The 24194-nt window shown below is 43.2% G+C and overlaps 1 protein-coding gene across 2 annotated transcripts in view; it reads right to left on the bottom strand.

Annotated features, from left to right (window-relative positions):
- The window catches only part of FARP1 (FERM, ARH/RhoGEF and pleckstrin domain protein 1), a 293219-nt gene that overhangs the window by 101324 nt on the left and 167701 nt on the right, over positions 1 to 24194 (bottom strand). For both annotated transcript variants that reach the window (XM_068526857.1, XM_068526858.1), the window contains exon 3: positions 5040 to 5144. In XM_068526857.1, coding sequence (XP_068382958.1) covers positions 5040 to 5144 — 105 coding nt within the window. The remainder of the gene's footprint in view (positions 1 to 5039; positions 5145 to 24194) is intronic.

Below are 24194 nucleotides of genomic sequence, written 5' to 3'. Positions count from 1 at the left end.
CAGCATTATTCACAACAAGCAAGGGGGAAGCAGCCTAAATGTCCATCAACAGATGAGTCGGTAAGCAAAATGTGGTCTATCCACACAATGCAGTATTATTCAGCCTTAAAAAGAAAGGACATTCTTGGACTTCCCTGGTGGCACAGTGGTTATGAATCTGCCTGCCAATGCAGGGGACACGGGTTCGAGCCCTGGTCCTGGAAGATCCGACATGCCACGGAGCAACTAAGCCCGTGCGCCACAACTACTGAGCCTGTGCTCTAGAGCCCGCGAGCCACAACTGCTGAGCCCGCGTGCCACAACTACTGAAGCCCTCACACCTAGAGCCTGTGCTCCACAACAAGAGAAGCCACCACAATGAGGAGTCCGCACACCACAATGAACAGTAGCCCCCGATAGCCACAACTAGAGAAAGCCGGAGCGTGGCAACAAAGAGCCAATGCAGCCCAAAATAAATAAATAAATATTAAAAGAAAAAAAAAAAAAAAAAGGACATTCTGACACATGCTCCAACATGGATGGACCTTGAGGACATTACACTAAGTGAAATAAGCCAGACCCAAAACAACAAATAACGCATGGTGCCACTTACACGAGGTATCCAATGTGGTTGAACTCATAGAAACAGAAAGTAGAATGGTAGTTACCAGGGGCTGGGGAGGAGGAAAGGGAGCTGTGGTTTAATGGGTATGGAGTTTCAGTTTTACATGATGAAAATGTTCTAGAGACCTACTGCGCAACAATGAATATAGTTAACACCACTGTACTACTGTAGACTTACTTGAAAATGGTTAAGATGATAAATTTCATGTTATCTGTTTTTGACCACAAAAAACTGTAATGATGAAAATGATGATGATAGTTTCCATAACTAATACTTTCTGAACACTACATACATAGTTCCCAGACCCCGGGCTACATGCTGACAGATACCGTGTCTGATCGTTTCAAAAACCCCACGAGATGGGCACTATCGTCCCCATTTTACCTTCAGGCAAAGTGAGGCACTGGAAGGCCAGCAACCTGCCCCAGTCACCCCGCTGCTAAGGAGGCAAAGCAGGGGTTTGGGGGCTGGCAGTCCGACCCACCACTATGATACAACACCCAGCTAGGAAGTCAGCACTGACAGAATCTGGGAAGGAGACAAAAAACCCTATGATGTAAATCTTAAATCTTCAAGCAAGTTAATCTGAGAGCAGAGGTGAAATGCAGCTAGTGTTTACTAGTCTCACACGTGAGTGGCTCTCCCTCAGTTCATCCCATCAAGACTCGACCTTGGCTCTTCCAAAACAGATTCCATCAGCCAGCCTCTGGGTGCTTTTTGGTCATTATTTCTGTTCCTGTGTGCTTTTATTTCACTGCATTTTGGGGGTAAACTTTTATTGAAGATGTGTGTGTGTGTGTTTGTGTGTGTACACACATTACAAGTGTACATGTTACAAGGGTATGGCTCACTGAATTTTTACAAACTGATTGCACCCATAGAACAAGCACTGAGATCAAGAAAAAGAACATGGCCAGGACCCCAGAAGCCCTCCTTGTACCCATTTGCACCACCCCATCTAATACCACAGATCAATTTTGTTAAAACAACCTATTTTTAAAATTATATGAAATTAGCTTTCAGGTTGCAATTTGAAATTGACATAGAGCAAAATATAGAGACACAGTCAGAGCGGAACGGTGACTGAGAGCATTTAGAAAGATCTGAACTTGAATCCTGGATCTATCACTGCTCAGCTGTGTGCCTTGTTGAAAATGACTTACTCTTTAAGCCTGAGCTTCCTTATCAGAAAAAGGAGGTATAATGGGCTAGAATAAATGAACCAGAATAAACGAAATAATGTACATAAACCTATTAGGATGCCTTGCACAGAGCTATTACTTCCTAGAGCACACGTTGGCAAACTACAGCTTCCTATTTTATAAATAAAGTTTTACTGGAACAAATCCATGCCGATTCATTTACACTGCCAGGGTAGAACTGAATAGCTGGAGTAGAGCCTCTCTGGCAGGAAAAGCCTATTCTAGTATTCACTATCTGGCCCTTGACAAAAGTTTGCTGATCCCTGCTTTAGAATATGGGCCATGTTTGCTGTTGTGTCCACAGGAACTACAGCAGCCTGGTGCATGGTAAGCACTCAGGTAGTGGCCTTTATTTGTAACAATATCTATTTTTCAGTCATCATTAATGGGTTTAGGGAATTTTGCAGTTGAACACATTCCTAAACAATATGATAAGGAAACGGTGAAATCACAAAAGTCAAGCCTGATAAAACTTGAAACAAGTCAGCCCTGGAGGTACCCTGAAAGATTAACAGGTCTCTCAACCCTAGCAAAAGAGAAGCACCCAAGGTCAACACAAAAGGCACGGAACTTGAGGTCAGAAGAAGGTGGTTAGAATCCTAGCTCTGCCATTAGCTAATTGGTTGACCCAGATACGGAACAATTCTCAGTCTTGGTACCCTCACCGCTGCTAATTTACAGTTGAGAAAAGAAACTCCAGCAGGATCGGAACCGGACAAGACTGGAGTCAGGGAAGCCACTGGGACCCTGAGTTATGCAGGCAGGGTTGCTAGAAATAACGAGAACAAATCTTCAAGTGTCTTGAGAATCATTATTTTAACATAAAACAAGTTTATGAAACAATGTTCCACTGAACTTGCTACACTGTATGATAATTATTTGTTTCCTTGTCAACCTTCCTAAGCAGGCTCGTCTAATGACTGGAAACAGTAACTGTTACTTGCTAGCTGTCCCTTCATATCAGGTGTCTTCTGCGGTATGAAGTGTGATGCACGACACAGCACTGGCACAAAATAATTGTTAGATGCATAAATGAATGTGGAATTAGATGTGGCCCGTCTGTGGTCGTTCACCACATCAGAAGGAAGACCGGGAGTCAGGGCAGCTCCGAGTCAACATAAGCACTAGAAACCGGCAAAGAGCGCTTAGAGGTTAGACGTATGTATAGAAAACACAGTTTGTGCACGTCTTTAGGTGCAGGACCAGTTCCCACCAGCCATTCCCAGACTCTGCATCAGCCCCGGCCAGCACCATCTCCAGCCTGATACCACGAACCCCGAACAGCTCTCCTGACTCTTGTCCGATTCCAACCTGGCTACAGTTGTCTTTCTAAGCCATAAATCAGACCATATCACACTCCCTTTATTTCTATTCATTTTATTATTTACTTATTTATTTTTGGCCGTGTCTCGCACGCGGCTTGTGGGAGCTGAGCTCCCCAACCAGGGCTTGAACCCGGGTCCACGGCAGTGAAAGCCCATGTCCTAACTATTGGGCTGCCAGGGAATCCCCCCACGCTCCCTTTAAAACGCATTACCAGCTTCCTAAACACATTAGCTCGGTGCAGAACTGTGCTGTCCCACACAAGGGCCGCTAGCTACACGTGACCACTGAGCACTTGAAATACAGCTGGTCTGGCTGTGAGTGCCACATACATATCAGATTCAAAGACTTAGCAGGAAAAAAGTGTAAAATCTGTTATTCGTAGGTTTTTAGACTGATTACATGTTGAAATGATAATGATTTTAGATGTGTTAAATCAAATTAAACAGGCTATTAATTTCACTTTTTAAAAACTTTTTGAACATAACTGCTAGAAAACTTGAAATTAAGTGAGTGGTTCATCTTCTGTTTCTACTAGATGGCAATGGGGCAGAAAGCCCTTCCAGATAGACCTGGCTCCTGTGCTCTCTCTCACCTCCATCAGCGGAGCCCTGCTCCCTCACCTCTAAACTTCAGCCTTATCTGCAGGTTTCTGAATTGCGCACTTGCTGTCTGGTCTTTGGGCGTCTGGTGCCCCCTCTCCCTGGAACATTCTATCAGGTCAGCTCCTACTGGCCTCACAGGACGCTGTTTCGCAGTATCTGTGAAGGATTTCCTGAACACAAATGCTGTTTGTTGCTCCCACTGCCCAACGCCCCCAGGCTCCAGTGGACCACCTGCCACATGTCCTGAACTGGCCACTGACTTAGTCTGATGCCCCACCTGGATTATACATTCTCTCCATCTCACTCCTGTTGGATCCCCAGTGCAGGGGCCAGCAAAAGTTCCAGGCACTCAGTGTGCATGGAATAGAAATGCAGTCCATGAACTTACACCCTAACAGGGTGTCTCATAAGAGGTAGACTAGGATACAGCCTTAAGAAAGTGCCATCGGCCAAAAGAGAAAAAAGAACAGTACTCTATGTTCTAAATTTGGGGTTCAAATCAGTGAAACCTTTTTAAAGAACAACATGACATATTTAGCAAACTTTAAGATGCTCAAACCCATGGATGATGCAACTTCCGTGCCTTTGGATCTGAACTACTGAGAGAAACCCTTGACCACAAATGCAAACATGAACGTATCAGTACGTTCACTGGAGCGTCATTTGTAAAAGCAAATGATTCAGTACAACCTAAGTGTCCCACCCTTTACAGCCAAGGTTGTAAGTTATGGCACATCCATTCAGCAGAACAGCATGAAACTGTGAAAAGGAAGGAAGTGGATTCTATGTGCTGAAGAGGAAAGATGTCCAAGATATATGAGTGGTGTGTGGGTGGAGTATAGGGCATTGTGTATTGTTTCCTCACATTATCGTATTTCAAAAATATGTGTTTGTTGAAACACAACATTGTTGACTATACCCTAATATAAAATAAAAAAATAAAAATAAAATAAATGCAACTAACACAACATTGTTAATCAACTACACCCCAGTATATAAAAAAAATTACGCGTTTTGTGTACACATATACACAGACTCTTATCAGAAGGATACACAAGACACTGGTGATGGTGGTTCTTAGAGGGAGAGGTGGAGGGAGATGGTGAGGCGGGACAGCCTGCACTGTGTATTCTCTTTGAACTTGCTAATCATATGCACACGTTACTTTCAAAAACAGATCATCAAGGGCTTTCTGGGTACCTTTTCTGTTGTACATTTCCGTATGGCCAAGGAAGGTCCCAATTACTTCCCTCCCCCAAGTCGAACAGACGGTAAAACAGCAACATCCCAATGGACATCACCTACCGTGATCTTCTTGTGGTCGGGAAACTCGAGGCCAAAATAGTCTCCTTCCACGAGGTTGAGGCGGCTGCACACCGCATCCAGCAGCGCTCTCCCGGGGGCTCTTTGCTGGGAACAGAAACAGCGGGAGTTACGCCCTGAGACAGGCAGCAACGGACGCAAACCGCGGCTCCCACTACAGGAAGCCTCTCCATGCCCGAGTCTGTACCAGCTCGCCACCAGGCACCGCCACTTACACCCTGGTCACCGGCCCCGTGCCCATCACCGATTCCCTTCTCGTGCTGCCCTCACACTCACGTGCTGATCTCTGCCATCTCCTCCCTACCCCAATGCCAGGCACTACCCCCCTTAAAAATAACAGGCAAGGGGCTTCCCTGGTGGCACAGTGGTTGAGAATCTGCCTGCCAATGCAGGGGACACGGGTTCGTGCCCTGGTCTGGGAAGATCCCACATGCCGCGGAGCAACTAGGCCCGTGAGCCACAGCTACTGAGCCTGCGCATCTGGAGCCTGTGCTCCGCAACAAGAGAGGCCGTGATAGTGAGAGGCCCGCGCACCGCGATGAAGAGGGGCCCCCGCTTGTCGCAACTAGAGAAAGCCCTCGCACAGAAACGAAGACCCAACACAGCCAAAATAAATAAATAAATAAATAAATAATTTTTTTAAAAAAAACAGGCAAATACCATATGATATCACTTATACGTGGAATCTAAAATATGAGACAAATGAACTTATCTGTGAAACAGACTCACAGACATAGAGAGCAAACCTGTGGTTGCCGGGGGGAGGGAGGGCAGGAGAGATGGATTGGGAGTTTGGGATTAGCAGATGCGGACTCATATATACAATGGATAAACGACAAGGTCCTACTGCATCGCACAGGGAACCATATGCAATACCCTGTGATAAATCATAGTGGAAGAGAATATGAAAAAGAAATGTATATATATATGTACAACTGAATCTCTTTGCCGTACAGCAGAAATTAACACACCACTGTAAATACTTAATAAATTACAAAAATAATAGACTTTATTTTTTTAGAGCAGTTTTCGGTTTACAGAAAATTGAGCAGGAAGTAAGTGGGGAGAGTTCTCACGCACCTCTCCCCACCACACCCAGTGCCCCACTTACTAACATCTTGGATTAGTATGGTACATTTGTTACAATTGTCGAGCCAATACTGATACGTTATCACCACCCAAAGTCCATAGTTTACACCGGGATTCACTCTTTGTGCTGTATCGGTCTACGGATTTCAACAAACGCATACTATCATAGAGCCCCCATAACAGGATCACACAGGAGAGTTTCACCAGCCTGAACATCCCCTGTGCTCTCTTCTTCCACCCTCACCACCCCCCCAAACTCCTGGCAACCACTCATCTTTTAATCGTCTCTCTAGTTTTGCCTCTTCTAGAATGTCATATAGTTGGAATCGTATAGTATGTAGCCTTTTCAGATTGGCTTATTTCACTTGGCAGTATGCATTTAAGTGTCCTCTATTCTCTTTATTGATGAATAATATGCCACTGTGTGGATGGACCACAGTCTGTTTATCCATTCACTTGTTGAAGGACATCTCGGTTGCCCAAGTTTGGGCAATTGTGAATAAAGCTGCTATAAATATTAGTGTGCATTTTTGTAACTTTTCAACTCATGATCCCATGCCCTTTTTGTGGCAGTTGAAAGCCTGTCCCTGTTCCTCTTGCCCCCCACCCCCCCCGCAAATGTGGCAGAATGTACGGCTTTCTTCTCTAGACTTTGCATAGACTCTCATCTAGACTTCATAGGAACTGAGGGTAAAGGCCGTAGGTTATTTATTTATTTATTTTAGGCCATAGGTTATTAATCGCCTTACCCACAATGCCTAACTGCCAACCAGTCTTCTTGAAATGAACGAATGAACAAATGAATACAATTACTCACTCCACTGTATTCTCTGTAGTTAAACATCTACGAGTCTGTCTCCCCAGTGAAACTCTGGGCTACCTGTTCACCTTTCTGTTCCTATTGGCTAGCACAGCCCCTGGCACTCCCTCAATGTCTGCTGAAATCAATACTATACATGTATTTTCTATACCCTGAATCTATAAAACCAGCAACTGGAGACAACACTGCCTTGAAACATTTTTCTTGCAGCGTTTGATCTGTGTGGTGAAATCGGATCCATTTTGCAAGTGGGTCGTTAGGAATCTACCAGACAGTGAAGAGAAACCAAGGCATGTGATTCTAAGCTCTTTAGGGCAGAAAGTGGGTTCATCTTCCCTTTCTACCCTAAAGAGCTTAGAATCATATGCCTTGGTTTCTCTTCACTGTCTGGTAGATTCCTAACGACCCACTTGCAAAATGGATCCGATTTCACCACACAGATCAAACGCTGCAAGAAAAATGTTTCAAGGCAGTGTTGTCTCCAGTTGCTGGTTTTATACTTTCACTTCCCCTCTGCTAAGAGCAGAGCAATTTAGGAGCCAATTAGTAACCCAGGAGACTAACTGGCAGTAGCAGTCAGAGCCTGACAAGTACAATGATGGGCACATTCATTAGGCCACCCAACAGCGTGACCTGAGGAGCCAGCAAAGATGCTTCCGTGTCCAGCGATAAAGCATCTTTCTTTTTTTTTTTTTTAAACAGACACCACTTTATGCTCCCATATTCCTCATGGTTGAAATCCAGAAGATATTCACAGTTATCTAAGGGCATGCAGTAGTCTCCATGGATAATCTCAAACTCACCAGGCTCTAGACTTTGAATGCCTGGTCCAAGGGTCACCAGGAGAGTTGTTTCACTCGCCCTGATGGCAGGACTAACATGTAATGGTGTGTAAACCCCGTCCTTGTCTGTCAAACGTATCCCCCCCCCCCGCTACCCCAGCACACACACCCCTACGTTTATCCAGTGTTGACAGCTGAATGGATTACTGGTCACCGATCTTAGTTCCCACTTCTTTGTCAAAGCAACGCACCCTCGGTGGTCGTGCTGAGAGCACTTGGGAATTCACCAGCCGGGCTCACGGGGGTCTTGAGTTCAATTCCTCACGCCTGCCTCCATAGAGCTGTATGAATAACTTAGGCATGGCTACTTGCTCGAGGTCCTCTTCTCTGGCCAGTAAAATCTGCAGAGGCTAGCTAGTAAGAACATGATAGAAATGGGCCAGGTGCTAAGACGTTGTGGAAGAATTCCTGTATCATAAGATCTTTTTAAGAGAAGACCACATTCCAGTTTCACAATTCTTCTTTCTCACCATTCTTGACATTTCCTATTTGTTACAAACTGAACCACCAATTTATCTGACCAGCTGGCAAGCACTCACGTCTCCCAGAGAATTCCTGGAACTAAGTGAATTTGATAACTTCATCTAGATTTACAGAGTCTGGGAAATGAGACTTTACAATTCAACGCTGGAAGTCTAAACAAGTAAAAAATCAACATACAATGGATGCCTTTATGGAATGATGTTCAACTAAGCACTTCATGGAACACCCGAGGAGAGGTAGAGCTACCCTCTGAAATAGGTCCTTTACTGAGTCAGCAGAGATTTTTGTGACCATACTGAGCATATCTTGGTAATAATAAGAGGCTGGAAATAGATGCTTGGAATCTAGTTAATATATAAGCCTGGTCCCAAGTCTTAAAATTTTCCTTAAAATTTACTATTTTGTACAAATCTTTGATGCAAAAATGACTTTTCAATGGGACCCAAATTTTTATATAGGGAGAAGTTAATTTAGAGTTTGAACAATATTATATAGTTCCTAAAATTCATCTGTAAAATAGATGTCTTTAATGTATTATATGAATTGTCCTGTGAACATTGGCTATCTTCAGGGGTATAAGGAAAGCCAGCATGTAGAATTACTAGAAAGTATTTATAAGGGTTCAAATGCAGTCACTAGATGACAATTTCATGGGTAAATGGACACGGCATTAACTTCCCAATGTACACCAGGCAGCTATGGCCTAAGATGTTCCTAGATAGACTTCACGATACCAAAGTTCAGGGACACTGTTTCCCTTTCTTTTAGGGGTTGGTGTAGAAATGTCTGGGTTTAATCAATGCACCCAGGGCTGAATTCCGCTTCAGAGAAAGCATCTCAGAGAAGGGAAGCAGGAAGAGTTTTATCCACATTCTTTAAGAAAAATTATCCCCTCTTTCTTTCCAACAGTGGATTCACTCAGTCTACAGCATCGTTTCTTTACACTTGCCTCCAATGAATTTTCTGAACTTCACATTAAAAGTAATTCTGCTCAAAAATCACACCAGAGAATATAAAATGGATGGTGGCAATGGTTGCACAACCCCGTGAATGTACTTAATACCACTGAATTGTACACTTAAAAATGGCTAAAATGGTAAATCTTTTGTTGTGTTCATTTTACCAAAATTTAAAAATGCAGATAAAAAGACCAAAAAAAAAAAAAGTAACTGAGGATGGTGTTCACATCTACATACAAATGACTGAAGAGGGTTATTCACAATAGAATCTGTTTAAACTATTTTTAAGAACAAGAAAATCAAGAATCCACTTCCTTTACATTAGATCTTCGAGAAACACTGAGGGGTAGGACCCAGCTCAAGTTGAGCAGCTGTGAAGAGCCGTATCACATGGGGAGACTGAGTGAATATCCGGGTGTGCGCTTAAGGCTGTTAATATTTCTCAGCACAAAAGGTTCTTTTACGTGTCTGGTGAAAAAAAAAAAAGGCATGATATGAACATCGTTGGAAGTAACCACAAATTATGCACCCGGGGCAGGCTTTGCACGAGACAGATGATGGGGTTCAACAGCTACAAATCCACCAGCCCTTTGTTGCTAAAACAAACCTATAAATGAGTCAATAAAGTCTGGATGTGGGGAAAGGTGGCAACAACTAGACTAGGCTGGCAAAACACAAAGAGGAGACGCTCAGGAAAATTCATCTGTAAACGTACTTTCTCAAAGAGTAACTTACTTTAAGATACACACACGCACACACACACACACACACATTTATGGCTGCACAAATTATCATACATGAGGAAGGAAAATCAAATCACTTAGGCTTCATCTGAAAACCTGTATCTGTTAGAAATGGTTTAACATGAAAGGGACCTCATGATGAATGTTTTTCAAATTGTCCCCAAGTGTTTGTACTGGGGCTGAGGGGGGCAGATCTCTGAGACTCCCACACCCTCTAAGAAACTAAGAGTCTGGCTGACCCCGCACATGGCCAGTCTTGATTAAAATAGTCCAGAAGTGTACTCCTTACAGAAAAGAAACCAAATAGTAATTATATGTCATATTTTGGAGAACAAACCGGTTATTAGTAAAACCACATAAGCAAATTTTTATCACTTTTTTCTTACTGGCTACTTTAAATTATGCTCCAAGAGGCATCTGAAGTTTAATCTAGTGCACAAATAAGGTGGCTGACTGCTCATTGTGCGTCCCCACTGCTTTCTCCATTTTGAATAGGCTTTTCATGGAATCCTATAAAATTAAATTTTAGGAGGAGGTTTACATTCTTGGGGAGTGTCTGGCAACTAAGTACGGAATAATAAATAGTACGAACATTCACACAGAGCTTCAAGCTATTAAAAACTGTGAATCAAAGTCCCTTTGGTTTATTGTGCCTTTAAAATATGTCTATGCCTTCAGGTTATTTCTATTACATCAAGTTTTATGAGGAAGTATTTTCTTTTTCCTCTAAAAGAATAAAGACAATTCTTTCTGGGTTGGGGGTGTCTTCTACACCCTCTCCCCACCTCCTCAAAGGGTCTGAACAAAGGAGTCACCCTACGTGATACAAGCTAAAATCTGTCTTGCTGAAATAATCTCATAGACAGAAATCGATAAAGATCACATTTGACCAACTTTACAAAATATGCATCTGCTGAGGTTTCAGAGAGCTGTTTCTGGAAGTATTTTGTTTTTCTCTCCTTTGGGATTAAGGTAACCAAGACAACCAGGGCATGCTCTTCTCCAGCAGAAGGGAATGGCTTTCTCTCAAAGGCCTCAGCCCCCTTTTCCTACCATTAATACCTATTAGAATATTGTTCAAATTTCCATAACCCACTAATCCTCACCACGGGTGTCGTTAACATGGCAGATTTCCTCCTGGTCCTTTGGCGGTTTTTGACCAGGTGGGTAGAAGTATTAATAACCATGATGGCTTATGGAGCCTGAGGTACATTTGTCAAGTGAGTGGCCACATGCAGGCACTGTGCTAGGGGCTAAGGGAATGGAAATCAATACAACAAGTATCTCTCGCTGAGTCGGAGGTTAGAGAATAAAGCAGCTAAATTAGAAGGTATGGTAAGTGCTATGTCAGAGAGAGAGAGGGGTGGGGGGAGCACACACACACTCTAGTGTCTTTTCTTATAAGGACACTAATCCTATCGGATCAGGGCTACACCCTTATGACCTCATTTGACCTTACTTACTTCTTTATTCCAAATACAGCCACACTGGGAGTTGGGGTGTCAACATAGAAATTTGGGGGAGTGGGGACACAATTCAGTCTATAGGAGGTGGAGCCATGAAAGGACTGGAGATACTGTCGACCCCTTAGGATCAATGTGAGGATTAAATAAAACTCTGACCGCAAAGTATTTAGCAAAGACCCTGGCACGTAACACAAGTTCTCTATACTGTTGCTTCTACTGTGATGGGGAAATGTTAGTTTATAAAATTAAGGGCAGGGGAATGGGCTGACATTGAGGAGGATGTCCCATTTCCCAACCCCAAAGGCATGTCTCTGCAACGTCATGGGAAAGCCTGGCTACCACATCTGTGTGTGTGTGTGACCATGTCCCCAAGGGCAGAGTCCATAGCCAGGTATGCTTATTCTGCCCTAGAATTCTGCTGGAGGTGATTCGGAGCAGTGCTTCTCCGATTTGTGTGCCCACCGATCACCTGCAGACCTTGATAAGCTGCAGATGCTGATTCGGGAGGGCTGGGGTGAGGCCCAAGAATCTGCATTTCTAACAAGCTCCCAGTGGATGCTGCAAAGACTCTACTTTGAGAGCCAGGTGCCAGTCGTGTTGATACGTGGACCCCCACCAGGCAGGGCCGGCGCACTTGGCGGTCTCTGGCTCCAATCTCCATTTCGCGATAACTTCAAGCTTGAGACGCAACCGTAGCAAAAATACCGAACCCACTGTTATGGGCTGAATTGTGTCTCAAAAAGATATGAAGTCCTAATTCCTGGTCCCTGTGAATGTGATCTTATTTGGAAACAGGGTCTTTGCAGATGTGATCAAGTGAAGATGAGGTCATTAGGGTGGGCACTAACCCAACAGGAGTGGTGCCCTTATAAGATGGTGTGAAGACAGAGACACACAGGGAGAAGGCCATGTGATGACAGAGGCAGAGACAAGTGACGTGACTGTGAGCCAAGGAACGCCAAGGACGGATGGTCCCCACCAGCAGCTGGAAGAGGCAAGGAAGGGTTTCACCCAGGGTCTCGGAGGGAGCATGGCCCAGCTGGTACCTTGACTTTGAACTTCTAGCCTCCGGCACTGTGAGAGAATAAATTTCTGATGTTTCAAGCCACCAGTTTGTAGTACTTTGTTACAGCAGCCCTAGCAAACTCATACAGCCACCTTCCGCAGTGCTGTGACCCACCTCTCAGCCACACGGGGGCAGAGACGACACCATCACATCCTGCTCTGTTCCTTTCGAACGAAGAGATTACAATGAAATAATAACGTGATAAGTGGATCGGGGATAACATAAACACTCTGGCCTTGAAAATTTCTCTAACTGGAAAAATCAAATAAGCTCAGCAAGTAGTAGACTCATGATAGGAGATAATTGACTTTTCCTGCTTATTGTTAAAAGGTGTTCCTCTTTTTACTGTTGCTGCTCTAGATGTGAGCAGTTATTCTACAATCGAGGTTCTTTTTACACTCTAAGTCTCTTTTGGACCCTTCCACCCCTGATGGGGGAGGGGCAGGGTCCAGGCTGGGAAGTCACCCAGCTCACGCACGCTCCCACCAACCAGCTCTCCGTCCAGAGTTCCCCCTTCCTGACCCCTCAGCATGTAGTCAGGAGCTGCCAGTGAAGCAGAGATCCAAGAATACAATTGGAGAAATCTCATAGGAACTCACCGATCTGTCCATAAATACATTTTCTTCTTAGAAATTTTAGCACAAGGCCACTGCCAGACTGGGCTTAATATAAATGATTAAGAAGGTGACACTTGTGGCTAAAGATGGCAGACTGATTACACGCAGCTCATCTCCACGGCACCCAGAAACCCTGCTTAAAAGAAACAGTAGAAGAATGAAAAAAGGAATAAATTCATAGGAAACTGAGAAAACGAGAGAAGAGACAGCGGGTAAGAGACTTCCCCCAAATTCTAGAAGATGACAGAGGAGAAAACTGCAGTCTAATTACAGAGGAGAAGAGAGGCAGCAATAAGGAAGCAGCCAAATTCCATAGAACTACCCAAAAGGTCAGGAACGGGAGACGCCAAGCACTTTCGATAAGGCAGCGTAGAGTAAAACACTTTTAAAAACATTGTAATTTGTATCCTCATATAGCTCAGAGTTTATAACTAACATAACCCCAGGAGGTTATAAAAAGGATTATTTGGTTAACAAGAAAGAGCTCTTCGAAATGAAAAATAGCACGGCAGAAATTAAGATGTCACTGGGAGAGTTTAAAGATACAGTGGAAAACTCTCCTAGAACCTACACCAGGCGACCAAGGGGTGGCAGCGGGGAGGGGAGGACGCGAGACATTTAGAAAGGCTCAGCATCTGAATCATGTGACCCCTACACAGAGGGACCCAAGGGGAAGGGGAATTATGCAAGCATAATATAAGGAAATTTCCAGAACTGAGGAGTGACTTTCAAGATAGAAAAAGGGCCAGAGAGTATCTCATGGAATGAGCGCAATCCATTATTTCAATGCAAATTATTGGGAAGTTTGGGAACACAAGGAAAAAAAAGAAGATTCTAAAAGTTATGAGAGAGAAAAGCAAAGGCTAGTGAATCAGAATGGCTCAGGACTTTCCGACAGCACACTGGAAGCCAGTACAGAGTCCCAACCAAATCCCGTTATGGGACATCAATAATAATGTCTAAGATGCAGCTGCCCTGGGGGCGGAGGGACCGGTACATCTGCACGCCCACAATGCACCTAAGCTGCACCCCAGGGACACTCCAGGCCAGAGGACACAGAGTTGGCGCCAAGGTGACACTCACTGTGGAGCTGGGATTCAAACTCAGCTTCAGAGAATCCGCTCCTAACCGTTAGCCTCAGAGTCTATTTTCCCTCTTACCTCCTTCAAGACTTCCACCCCTAATTTTGATGATGCAAACTGTCCTGGAGAAAACTTGCTGGTAAAACCAAGGGAAGAGGCTGACATTTGCAACTGCTGTAACTTGGGGCACCAAAGCCGGTCGGTAGGACATACAGTCTGACATATGTGGTAGGTGTGACCGTAGTATGGCACAGCCCCTGCAGGCCAGGGTGAGTGTCACATAAACCAGTCGTGACCTGCTGCAAAGGCAGGACTCCTTAGTTAACCAAGAAATGGAACAGCGGAAATGTGGGAGATGTTTCTCAAGCTGTGTCTCCAGCCCCTGGGGTTCTTAGAGAGGCAGTATAATATAATTATTAAGAACACAAACTCTGGAGGCATCTGTCTTCTTGTAAATTCCCCATCTCCACTCCATGGCAGTGTGACCTGGGATGAGTTACTCTTTGGGCCTCAGCTTCCACTTCTGTAGAATGGGAGCAGGACTGAAACACCTCATAGGGTGTAGTGAAGATTAAACAACTCAGTATACAGCAAGCCTAAGGACGGTACCCAGAACTCAGCAAACTCTACTGGGTATTAGCTATGATGATGATGATGATGATGATGATGATGAAGATGAGAAGGAGGAGGAGGAAGATGAGAAGGAGGACGAGGGGGAGGAGGGGGAGGAGGGGGAGGAGGAAAATGACTCAAAGCCCAACAGTGGACCCAGTAGCAGCCTTGAGCTGCAAACACTGTGATCACCATTGCTGTGAGATGCCAAGTAGAGCAAGAACAGGAACTACAACTATAAAACCAAAGTCTGGGGAGCTGGGATCAAGTCTTTCATTCTGGGGGAAAGTAGATAAATGTTGAGGCCTGCCCACCTACTGGGTGCACAAACGCAGCAATTCTTCCTCAGCGCTGCGGCTCCAAGGGTGGCCACAGTGTCTGGGGTGGGGGACACACTGTGCTCCTTGTTCCCTCCACACTGAGCCCCAGCGTTCAGAACGCTCATTAAACACACTTCAGATTGGATTTCAGAGTCCCGACTCCGGGCCGCAAAGAGAATGGATCCTTTCAGCTCCTTTGCTGTAATTTAGTTACATTAGAACCACAGTGTCATTAGTACAGAACTGCCCATCTTCCTTCATTCCAGGACTTTGTGTTTGTGTGTGTGTGTGTGCGCGCGCGCGTGTGCGTGAAGACGTGGTAGAAGATTTCTATTGATTTCCTGCAAACCTGTAATATGTGAACAAAAAAAGAAAAAGGTTTATAGAGAATTTGGCTCTTTATAGTGCAGGGTTTGCCTGCTCTTGACCTCGAGCAATTCATTGGCTTTTGATCACTTTTAGAAGTAGATGAAAAAAAAAAGCCCAAGATTTACTGAAATTAAAAAATCTTGCTTGACACTTTGTTCCTTTAAATATCCATTAGACAGGTAATAAAGTATCCCGCAGATAATGAATAAGGCAAGTATAAACTAGATTCTGACAGCTCAAGGGAAGCATAGCACCCTTTCCAGAAACAGAAACATGTTTGCCTCTTTCTCATGTCTATTTACTCTGGCACTTTTTTCTCTGGACTCTGTGGTCTAATTAAACCTCAAAAGTGCATTCAGGCCCCTGAACCTGAACTTTCTGAAAATACACCTAATATCATACCTTGCCCTCCAAAATTATTATCCCAAAGGAAGAAGAAAAGCAGATATTTTGTTGAATTTAGCTTAACATTTGAACAGAAAAGGTGAAGCCTTTGTAAAACCCAGCGACACCCCTGGTTCCCGGTTCTCATCCTTCTTCACGTGCACACGAGCTCTTCGGTCATGTCTCTGAAACACGACCTTCCTCAGAACCAATCTCCAAGGCTCTTGGAGAACCTCCAAGAACATTAAGTGAAAGAAAAATCATTTTACATGTTTATAGACACTTTCAACAGAAAACATTTTTTAACATTTTTCAATTAGTAGGGAGAATGAGCACATTTTCCCCATCCTGAAAAGGGATTTTAAAATTATTTCTTATGCAGAAGGCTTTTAAATTAAAAATATGTAAATCAAAGGGTGAAAACACAACTTGTCAGATCCTTTAAGAATCCTCGGCTCTGGAGTCCCCAGAAAACTTCCCAAACAAATACTATTATTTTTCCATCTTTTTCATGTACTTCTCAGGTTTGAGAGACTGTTAACTGTGGAAGGGATAGGGGGTGGGGTGGGCTCCAGCCCATAAATATACGTTCATGTATTTGCAAGGAGGTCAGAGTTTTAGGCAGAGTTAGGACTTCTCTTCCTTTGAAAAACTGGAAAGCTCAGATGAATGGAAGCCCAGAAGCTCGAGACTTAGGGAAAAAAAACAAGTAAGTACAGAACAAAAATACAAGATGCATATCTAAAAGAGACAGAAGGTAGAATGGTGGCTCCCAGGGGCAGGGAGTCGGGTGGGGACAGAGCTCAATTTGGGAAAATGAAGAGAGGCCTGGAGCTGGATGGTGGTGATGGATGCACAACAGTGTGAATGTATTTATTGCCACTGAACCGTATGCTTAAAAATGCTAAAGATGGTAAATTTTACACCTTTATTTTAGGTGTGTTTTACCACAATAAAAAAAAAAATGGAAAAAATATTCCCAAATACTGACAGTCTGGAAGGAACTGGTAAATTTAGGGGTGAGGGGTAAGAAAAAGTCAAGTACCATACAGGGTATTTTCATCATAAAGTTAGAGGGGAACCTAACATTTGAGGCATTTCCAGTGGACGAAACCATTACTTACTATATGTATAAAAACGTGCAAGATTACATTTGAGAGCAGCACAGTGGGAAGACACGGGTTCTAGTGTCCTCAGGTTATAACTTCCATGCCAGGCTATGTTGCCCAGACTGGGCATTGATTTTCTCTTCTGAGCAATGGAACAGTGATATCCCCTACTGAGCCGGCTGGGAGAAGCAAATGAGGGAAATACACACCAAGTGCCAAGCACCAGGGCACGCGTTTAGCAGAGACTCAAGAAATCTTAGTCAACCATTATGCTTCATTTTTAGTGGAAACTTTTTCCAAGTTATTTCCAACTTTTGGTAGCTACGCAAACTCCCTCTTAAGCATTTTAAAGCCTCACTACACTTTAACCACTATGAAATAAAATTTATATTTGTCCTTATATTCTGGTATCTTCTGATGAGGGACTGGGGAATCAATATCCATTGATATTACAGAAAGGGGGATGGGAAACAGACTGTATGATGTACAAACTAGGAAAGCACTAAAAAGCGATAAAAAACTGGATGTATTCACTGTTGATAACAGTCCTTTCCTGCCAGCAAGTTGCTAGAATAAGACGAAATACAAGCACATAGACCCTAGAATTCGGCAAAAGAAACTTACAAATAAGTATACAACAAAAGTACAGAAAGCATATCCCCAAATACGACCCGTCTGTTAGAAGGACTGAAAGTCTGAATAAAATGCATTTTTAAGTATCAGACAACAAGCGCCTTGAGTGTTAATAAACCACAGCACTGACACACAAGATCGTTCTGCACGGTTTACATACAGATTCTTTAAGTTCTTATAAACTCAATAGAAAGGAACGCTGACCACCAGCCAGGATTTAATTAAGGAACTAATTGCAGTAGAGCAATGATTCCGAGGGGACTCTGAAGATCAGGTTCCCCTGGAGACGTCAAATCGTCCATCTCCTCTAACCCCATGCATCCCTAGAGAGTCTCAAAAGCATGAAGAGTTTGGAAAAGGAACCCGCGCCCCTGAAACAATTCTGATCCACACACACCTCACACACATTCGTGGCACATGAGAACTTGGAAACCATGCCGCTTACTCTTTTATGGCATTCTGCTCGAATTCACCAGTTTGAATACCTTGTTGACACTTTTTTTCAGGACAATTCCCTTGTATTTCTCCACTGCTTTTGACTTCTGTCACTTATGATTACCATCTGATTTATTACATAAATAATTCCCAAATAGCTTCTCAAGTCAGTTCTATCAGAAACAGTTCATCTACTAAATTAGATGTTGTCACTGCTCTGCTGAAAACTCAGAGCAAAAGCCAGAGTTCTTACAATGGAAAACAAGGTCCCAGGGGGCCTGCTCCACCCCGCATCACCATGTCACCCTGTCACCCACGTCTGATGTCATATCCAACTGCTTCCCACCCCCCCCCCACCCCTTGCTCACTGTGATCCAGCCATTCTCAGCATATCAGGTACACACCAGCCTCAGGGCCTTTGCACTGACTGCTCCCTCTGCCTGGAAGGCTCTCTCCCCAGAAATCCTCGCTGATAATTCCCTCACCTCTTTGGAGTCTTTGCACAAATGTCAGCTTCTCAATGGGGCTGATCCTAAGCACCCTACTTAAAACTACAATTTATCCCCACACCTCCATCCTCTTATTCTGGTCTATTTCTTTCATTTTTCCCTTTCAGTTATCATTCTCTAGCACCCAAAACAGTGCATCTCTTCATAATGTTTCTTTTTTTTTTTTTTTTTTTTTTTTTGGCCATGCCGCGGCACACGGGATCTTAGTTCCCCGACCAAGGATCGAACCCATGCCCCCTGCAGTGGAAGCGCGGAGCCCTAACCACTGGACCGCCAGGGAATTCCCCATAATGTTCTTCATACATGGTAGTCTCTCTCTGGTAGAATGCACGCTCTGCCAGAATATGAATCTTTGTCTGTTTTGTTCACTAGAACAGCATGATACACAGAGGGTGCTTGTAAAGATTTGCTGAACGGATGGATGAATGAATGAAACCATTTTAAAACCACAATTCTCACGAAGAGACTATAATAGCACAGTCCTTAACAAAAACAACTCTAAACTGGGGTCTAGATTCTTACGCCAATTTGAGAATATACTTTTATTTCAAGAAATTGTTGCCCAAAGAGTTGACATCTTCCAAAAGCCATACATGGAAGCCACTCATGAAAGGCCAACCTTAGGGGAAATGTTAAAAGGAAAATGAGAAAATGAAAGGCGACATTCTATTGATCAGGAAACATATGTCAAACTGGGCACGATGTGCAACAAATCAAGTCATGTAACAGTCACCCAGGGACAGAAACACCTACGGGAAGTCTGTACTGCACAGTGAAACCGTCACATCACAAACAGTAATTGGCCATGGGGCCTCTCTGCCTTATCCTTCAGATGGCTTTTATGAATAGACTATATATGTGAAAGGAAAGGAGGGTTTGTGTTCTTTTTAGTGCTGTTCAGCGACTACACCAATGTGCTGACCATTCCTGATGCAATGCTTCTTGGAGTGTCTGGAATTTCAGTTTTCTTTTGAACTGGTTCACTAGTTTGCTCTTGTGTGTGATTATTTCAAAATTTGGTAAAGAGAAAGATGCCTCGGATTTAGCGTATTCTGTTGTTAACTCATACCAGCTCTCAGGCTTTGGCTCAGTGCAAGCCCCCTGTGATAAAACCTTGTCTATGGGATATTCTACTTTTAAACAAGGTTTTGTCACAGGGGGCTTGCACTGAGCCAAAACCTGAGAGCTGGTATGAGTTAACAACAGGATGTGCTAACTCCTGGGCGTATATATATGGAGAAAAACATGGTCCGAAAGGATACATGCACCCTAATGTTCACTGCAGCACTCTTTACAACAGCCAAGACATGGAAGCAACCTAAATGTCCATTGAGAGAGGAATGGATAAAGAAGATGTGGTACATATATACAATGGAATATTACTCAGCCATTAAAAAGAATGAAATAATGCCATTTGCAGCAACATGGATGGACCCAGAGATGGTCATACTGAATGAAGTAAGTCAGACCAAGAAAGAGAAATTGTATGATATCCCTTATATGTGGAAATGATACAAATGAACTCATGTACAAAACAGAAACAGACTCATAGACTTAGAGAACGAACTTATGGTTACGGGGCGGCGGGTGGGGAAGGGATAGTTAGGGAGTTTGGGATCGACGTGTACACTCTGCTATATTTAAGATGGATAATCAACAAGGACCTACTGTACAGCACAGGGAACTCTGCTCAATATTATGTGGCAGCCTGAATGGGAGGGGAGTTTGGGGGAGAATGGATACATGTATATGTATGGCTGAGTCATTTTGCTGTGCACCTGAAACTATCACAACATTGTTAATCAGCTATATCCCAATATAAAATAAAAAGTTTAAAAAAAATTTTTTTAAAAAGGTAGAACATCCCAGCAATCAGTATTTTAGTGATACTTCAATTTTCTGTACCATCACCGCTGTTCAGAGTGAGTGGCGGGAAAATAAAAGGCAAACAAATGTAAGATATATAATAAAAAGCACAGGTATAGATCATGTATTTTATACAAAATCCTGCCCAATTCTAACTCAGTAACGTGGGCAGCCTACGGTCTCCCAATATCACCACTGAGAGAAAAGCCATGTTTGAAACTTACAGATGTTTCTGAAAAAACAAAAGCAAGCAATAAGAACTATCTTTAAAAACAGTCCTCTGTGGTTCAGTAGCACTCGAAACATTCACCTGCAGTGGTGAGAAACAGCAAGGGATGCACGCAACTGAAAACTCAGTGTGTTCCCCTCAATTTTGGGTTATTCGGGGTGACAGCATTCTGTCAATGGTGTGGACTTGTTAAATGCATTCTGTCCAAATTTACAAACAATTACATTAGTGCTAAAGCCAAATTAAACTAAAATACCAGAGGGCAATAAGCATGTTTTTGAGAGAGTCTGTCACCTGTTGAAAATTAAATACACCCTGATAAGAAATAGAGTTCACAAGTTTGCCTAGAAATTGGGTATTTAAGATTCAATTCTGGCGGAGAGAGGCCAGAGAAAGGTCTAGTTTTTAAAGCTTGGATTGGCCTTTCACCGCCTAGTTTCTTAGTTCATCATGCAAGATGACTTTAACAAATTTTAAACAGTGATGCCAAAATAAATGCTAATTAGAGCCCCATATACTCACGGGTATATGCTGGCACTCTATTTTACGAAACCTCTGTGAAAATTACGGATTGGTCTCTCTTCCTTAAAGGCATGATTAGCCCAAATTACACCTAAGCAGGAGAGAAGACTCAGAAATGAATATATTTGGAAAAGAAAGCAGGGAACAAATTCATAGAAAGTAGAATGGTGGTTATCAGGGGGAAAGGGGGTAGAGCTTCAGACGTGCAGATGGAAAAAGTTCTGGAGAGGTGTTTTACAAGCATGGGAATATACTTAATACTACCAAAGTGTACACTTAAAAATGGGTAAGGTGGGAAATGTTATGTGTTTTTAACCACAATTTGAAAACAGAAAAGAAAGCAAGGAAGACTAAATCTCCAAGTCTGAGCCTGTGAAAACAAATCTTTCTTTCTTTAAGTACACTATAGGCCAGCCTGGTTTAATTAATTGCATGGAACAAAAGTATAAAGCATAAATAACACACTACAGGCAGGCAACACACATGCACTTGAATGTTCTTTGGCATCTGTTTATTCATTACCAAGTAGGGTGAGCCATGTGCGCCTTTATGTTTGATTTTCATTCATTTTTCAAAACAGTCAAATCTATTGATGGATTGCCCGATGGAAAAATTTCAAAAGCATTTATTATACCATTAATAGCTCCGTTTCAGCTCAATGTGCCTCCAAGCCTGTCAGGCAAACCTATGAAGAGCAGTGATAAAACAAGCTTTGTTTTCTCTGCTGAAATGCCCGGTGGCTGTTTCAGGGTATTGGGAACAAAGTGCAGCTTTCAGACTTGGTGGTTCCAGTTTTTTCTTTCTTTCTTTCTTTTTTTTTTTTGAACACATAAAGACATTAACTCTAAACAACATGCTGTGCTGTAGCAACTCCCCAGCTACAAATTCTTTCTGTAGGACAGCTCTAGCAAGACCAAACTGGAAACGCTATAAATAGTAAGATAAATGCTCTTGAAAGATCTTCTGAATGTGTGTTCAAGAGGGTACCTCTCTGATTTATCAATGACTTTTGACCCACGTGTAATTTTGAATTAGGGAACGTGATTTTGCCTTCACAGGTACAAGATGCATTAGCAAGATAGGTAGGCCTAGCATTTTCCCCTGGATCTCAGCTTGTAACTCTCCACCCAGAAGTCTGCAACAGTTCACGAATGAAGAAGCTGGCAGAGTGCTAAAGAGACTGTTTACTCCAAAAATGACCAGCCTAACCTGAATTTAGTCAGCAAGCCAATGAGGCAAGCAGAAGCTTTCATTTTTAGGAACATCGTATGGTTACCCAAATACCAAGAACACTACATAAGAGAGAGAACAAGGAACAAAGGTCAATGGTTTTATTAATCAAATCAATAATAAGCTGAGTGTAAAGACGGATCTAATGATATTGTTAAAAAAATTAAATATATATTTCTAGAAGTACTGTTTCAGTATTCATGGGAAGATGGCTGTTGAAATACAGGAAAGAAATAATTTCTCCTACTGCAACGTCAGGTGCATAAACTCAGCCCCCCTGGTGCAAAAGACTGAATGTATGTGTCCTCCCAAAGTTCACATGTTGAAACCTAATCCCCAGTGTGATGGTACTAGGAGGTGGAGCCCTCATGAATGGGATTAGTGCCCTTTTAAGCGAGATCCCCAAGAGTTCTCTTGTCCCTTCCTCTGTGTGAGGACACAGGGAGAAGACAGCCATCTAGAAACCAAGGCTGGGTTCTCACCAGACACCAAATCTACCAGCACCTTGATCTTGGACTTCCCAGCCTCCAGAACCGCGAGGCATAAATTCCTAGTGTTTATAAGCCACCCAGTCTATTGTATCTGTTACAGCAGACCAAACTAAGACCTCTGGGCACTATATCAAAACAAATTTTACATTTGAAAGAAGAATAGTGGGAGGAGAACTGTACCCATACCATTGGGAATATGACCATCCATGAAGAATACATCTGCTCTTGTCTTTCTGCAGAGGTGACCTCTGAGGTATGGAAGGATTCAGGAAGAGAGGTACGGGACACGGAGGTTTAGCAGGTAGCAGAAACAGGAGCCAGCAAAGAAAGTTTAACGTTAGCAAAATTTACAACACCTAGTTCTCCGCTTCCTAAGAACGGCAAACCCGGGACCGTTCCAACAACAAATACTGTGGACGCAGCTGACTCCAAACTCAAGAGCAGCCAACCCTGTGGCTGATAATGGAGAGCCGGGCTGTCGCTCCAGCCAGAGAAACAGGACAGGCTGGGGCTCCAAGACTAAGGGAAAGGGAAAGTAAAAACTTACAGGAAAGGAGATTTTTAGCTTAGGGAGAATGAATATCCTAAAATAAAAGTATTCAACTGCATAACAGTTTGTCTTGGAAAGCAATGAGCTGCCACCTCCAACAGGGTCTAACTATAAATGGGATGGGAGAGAAGATGCCAGCTTCAGGAAGAAGGTTGCTCTTCCTGCCTCGTGGTGTTTTCTTCTCCCCAAATCCCAGATAGTAGTAGTTCTCCCTCTTGCCTTCTAATTCTTTTCTTACTCCTGGGTGGGCCCATGGTTAGCTTTCCTTTTTCTTTTTTAAAGAAAGGTTACAGTTATAAGATATAATACTCGGCAGGATATTCTGTATCTGGAGAAGCTCAGGTACCACCAGATACAAAGACACACTGGGATCCAGTGGGGAAACAGAAAATCACTTGACACAATATGGTGCAAACAACTCAGAAGGAATGAAACAGATCTATTAATTAACGGTAAACTGCACGCACGTGTGGGTGTGTGTGTACGTGCCCACAAATGATTTGCACAACAAAATTTACAGATGAACTGGCAATCTGTATCTCAAATAAATATTTGTCTTGTAGAAGACAGCTGGTTTCCTACTGCAGCTGGTAGAGGCTGTCTGTCCAGGTCCACCACTGTGCCAATTCTTCCCCCGGCATTCAGAACTCAAGATCTTTCCACACTCTCTTCCACACATCACCCCCTCCCCAACTAAATAAAACCATGTTA

The sequence above is a fragment of the Eschrichtius robustus genome, chromosome 18, assembly GCF_028021215.1.
Source record: "Eschrichtius robustus isolate mEscRob2 chromosome 18, mEscRob2.pri, whole genome shotgun sequence".
In the NCBI taxonomy this organism is placed as follows: Eukaryota; Metazoa; Chordata; class Mammalia; order Artiodactyla; family Eschrichtiidae; genus Eschrichtius; species Eschrichtius robustus.
The sequence above is the reverse complement of the archived record's forward strand: the minus strand, read 5'-3'. Positions and strand labels throughout refer to the sequence as shown.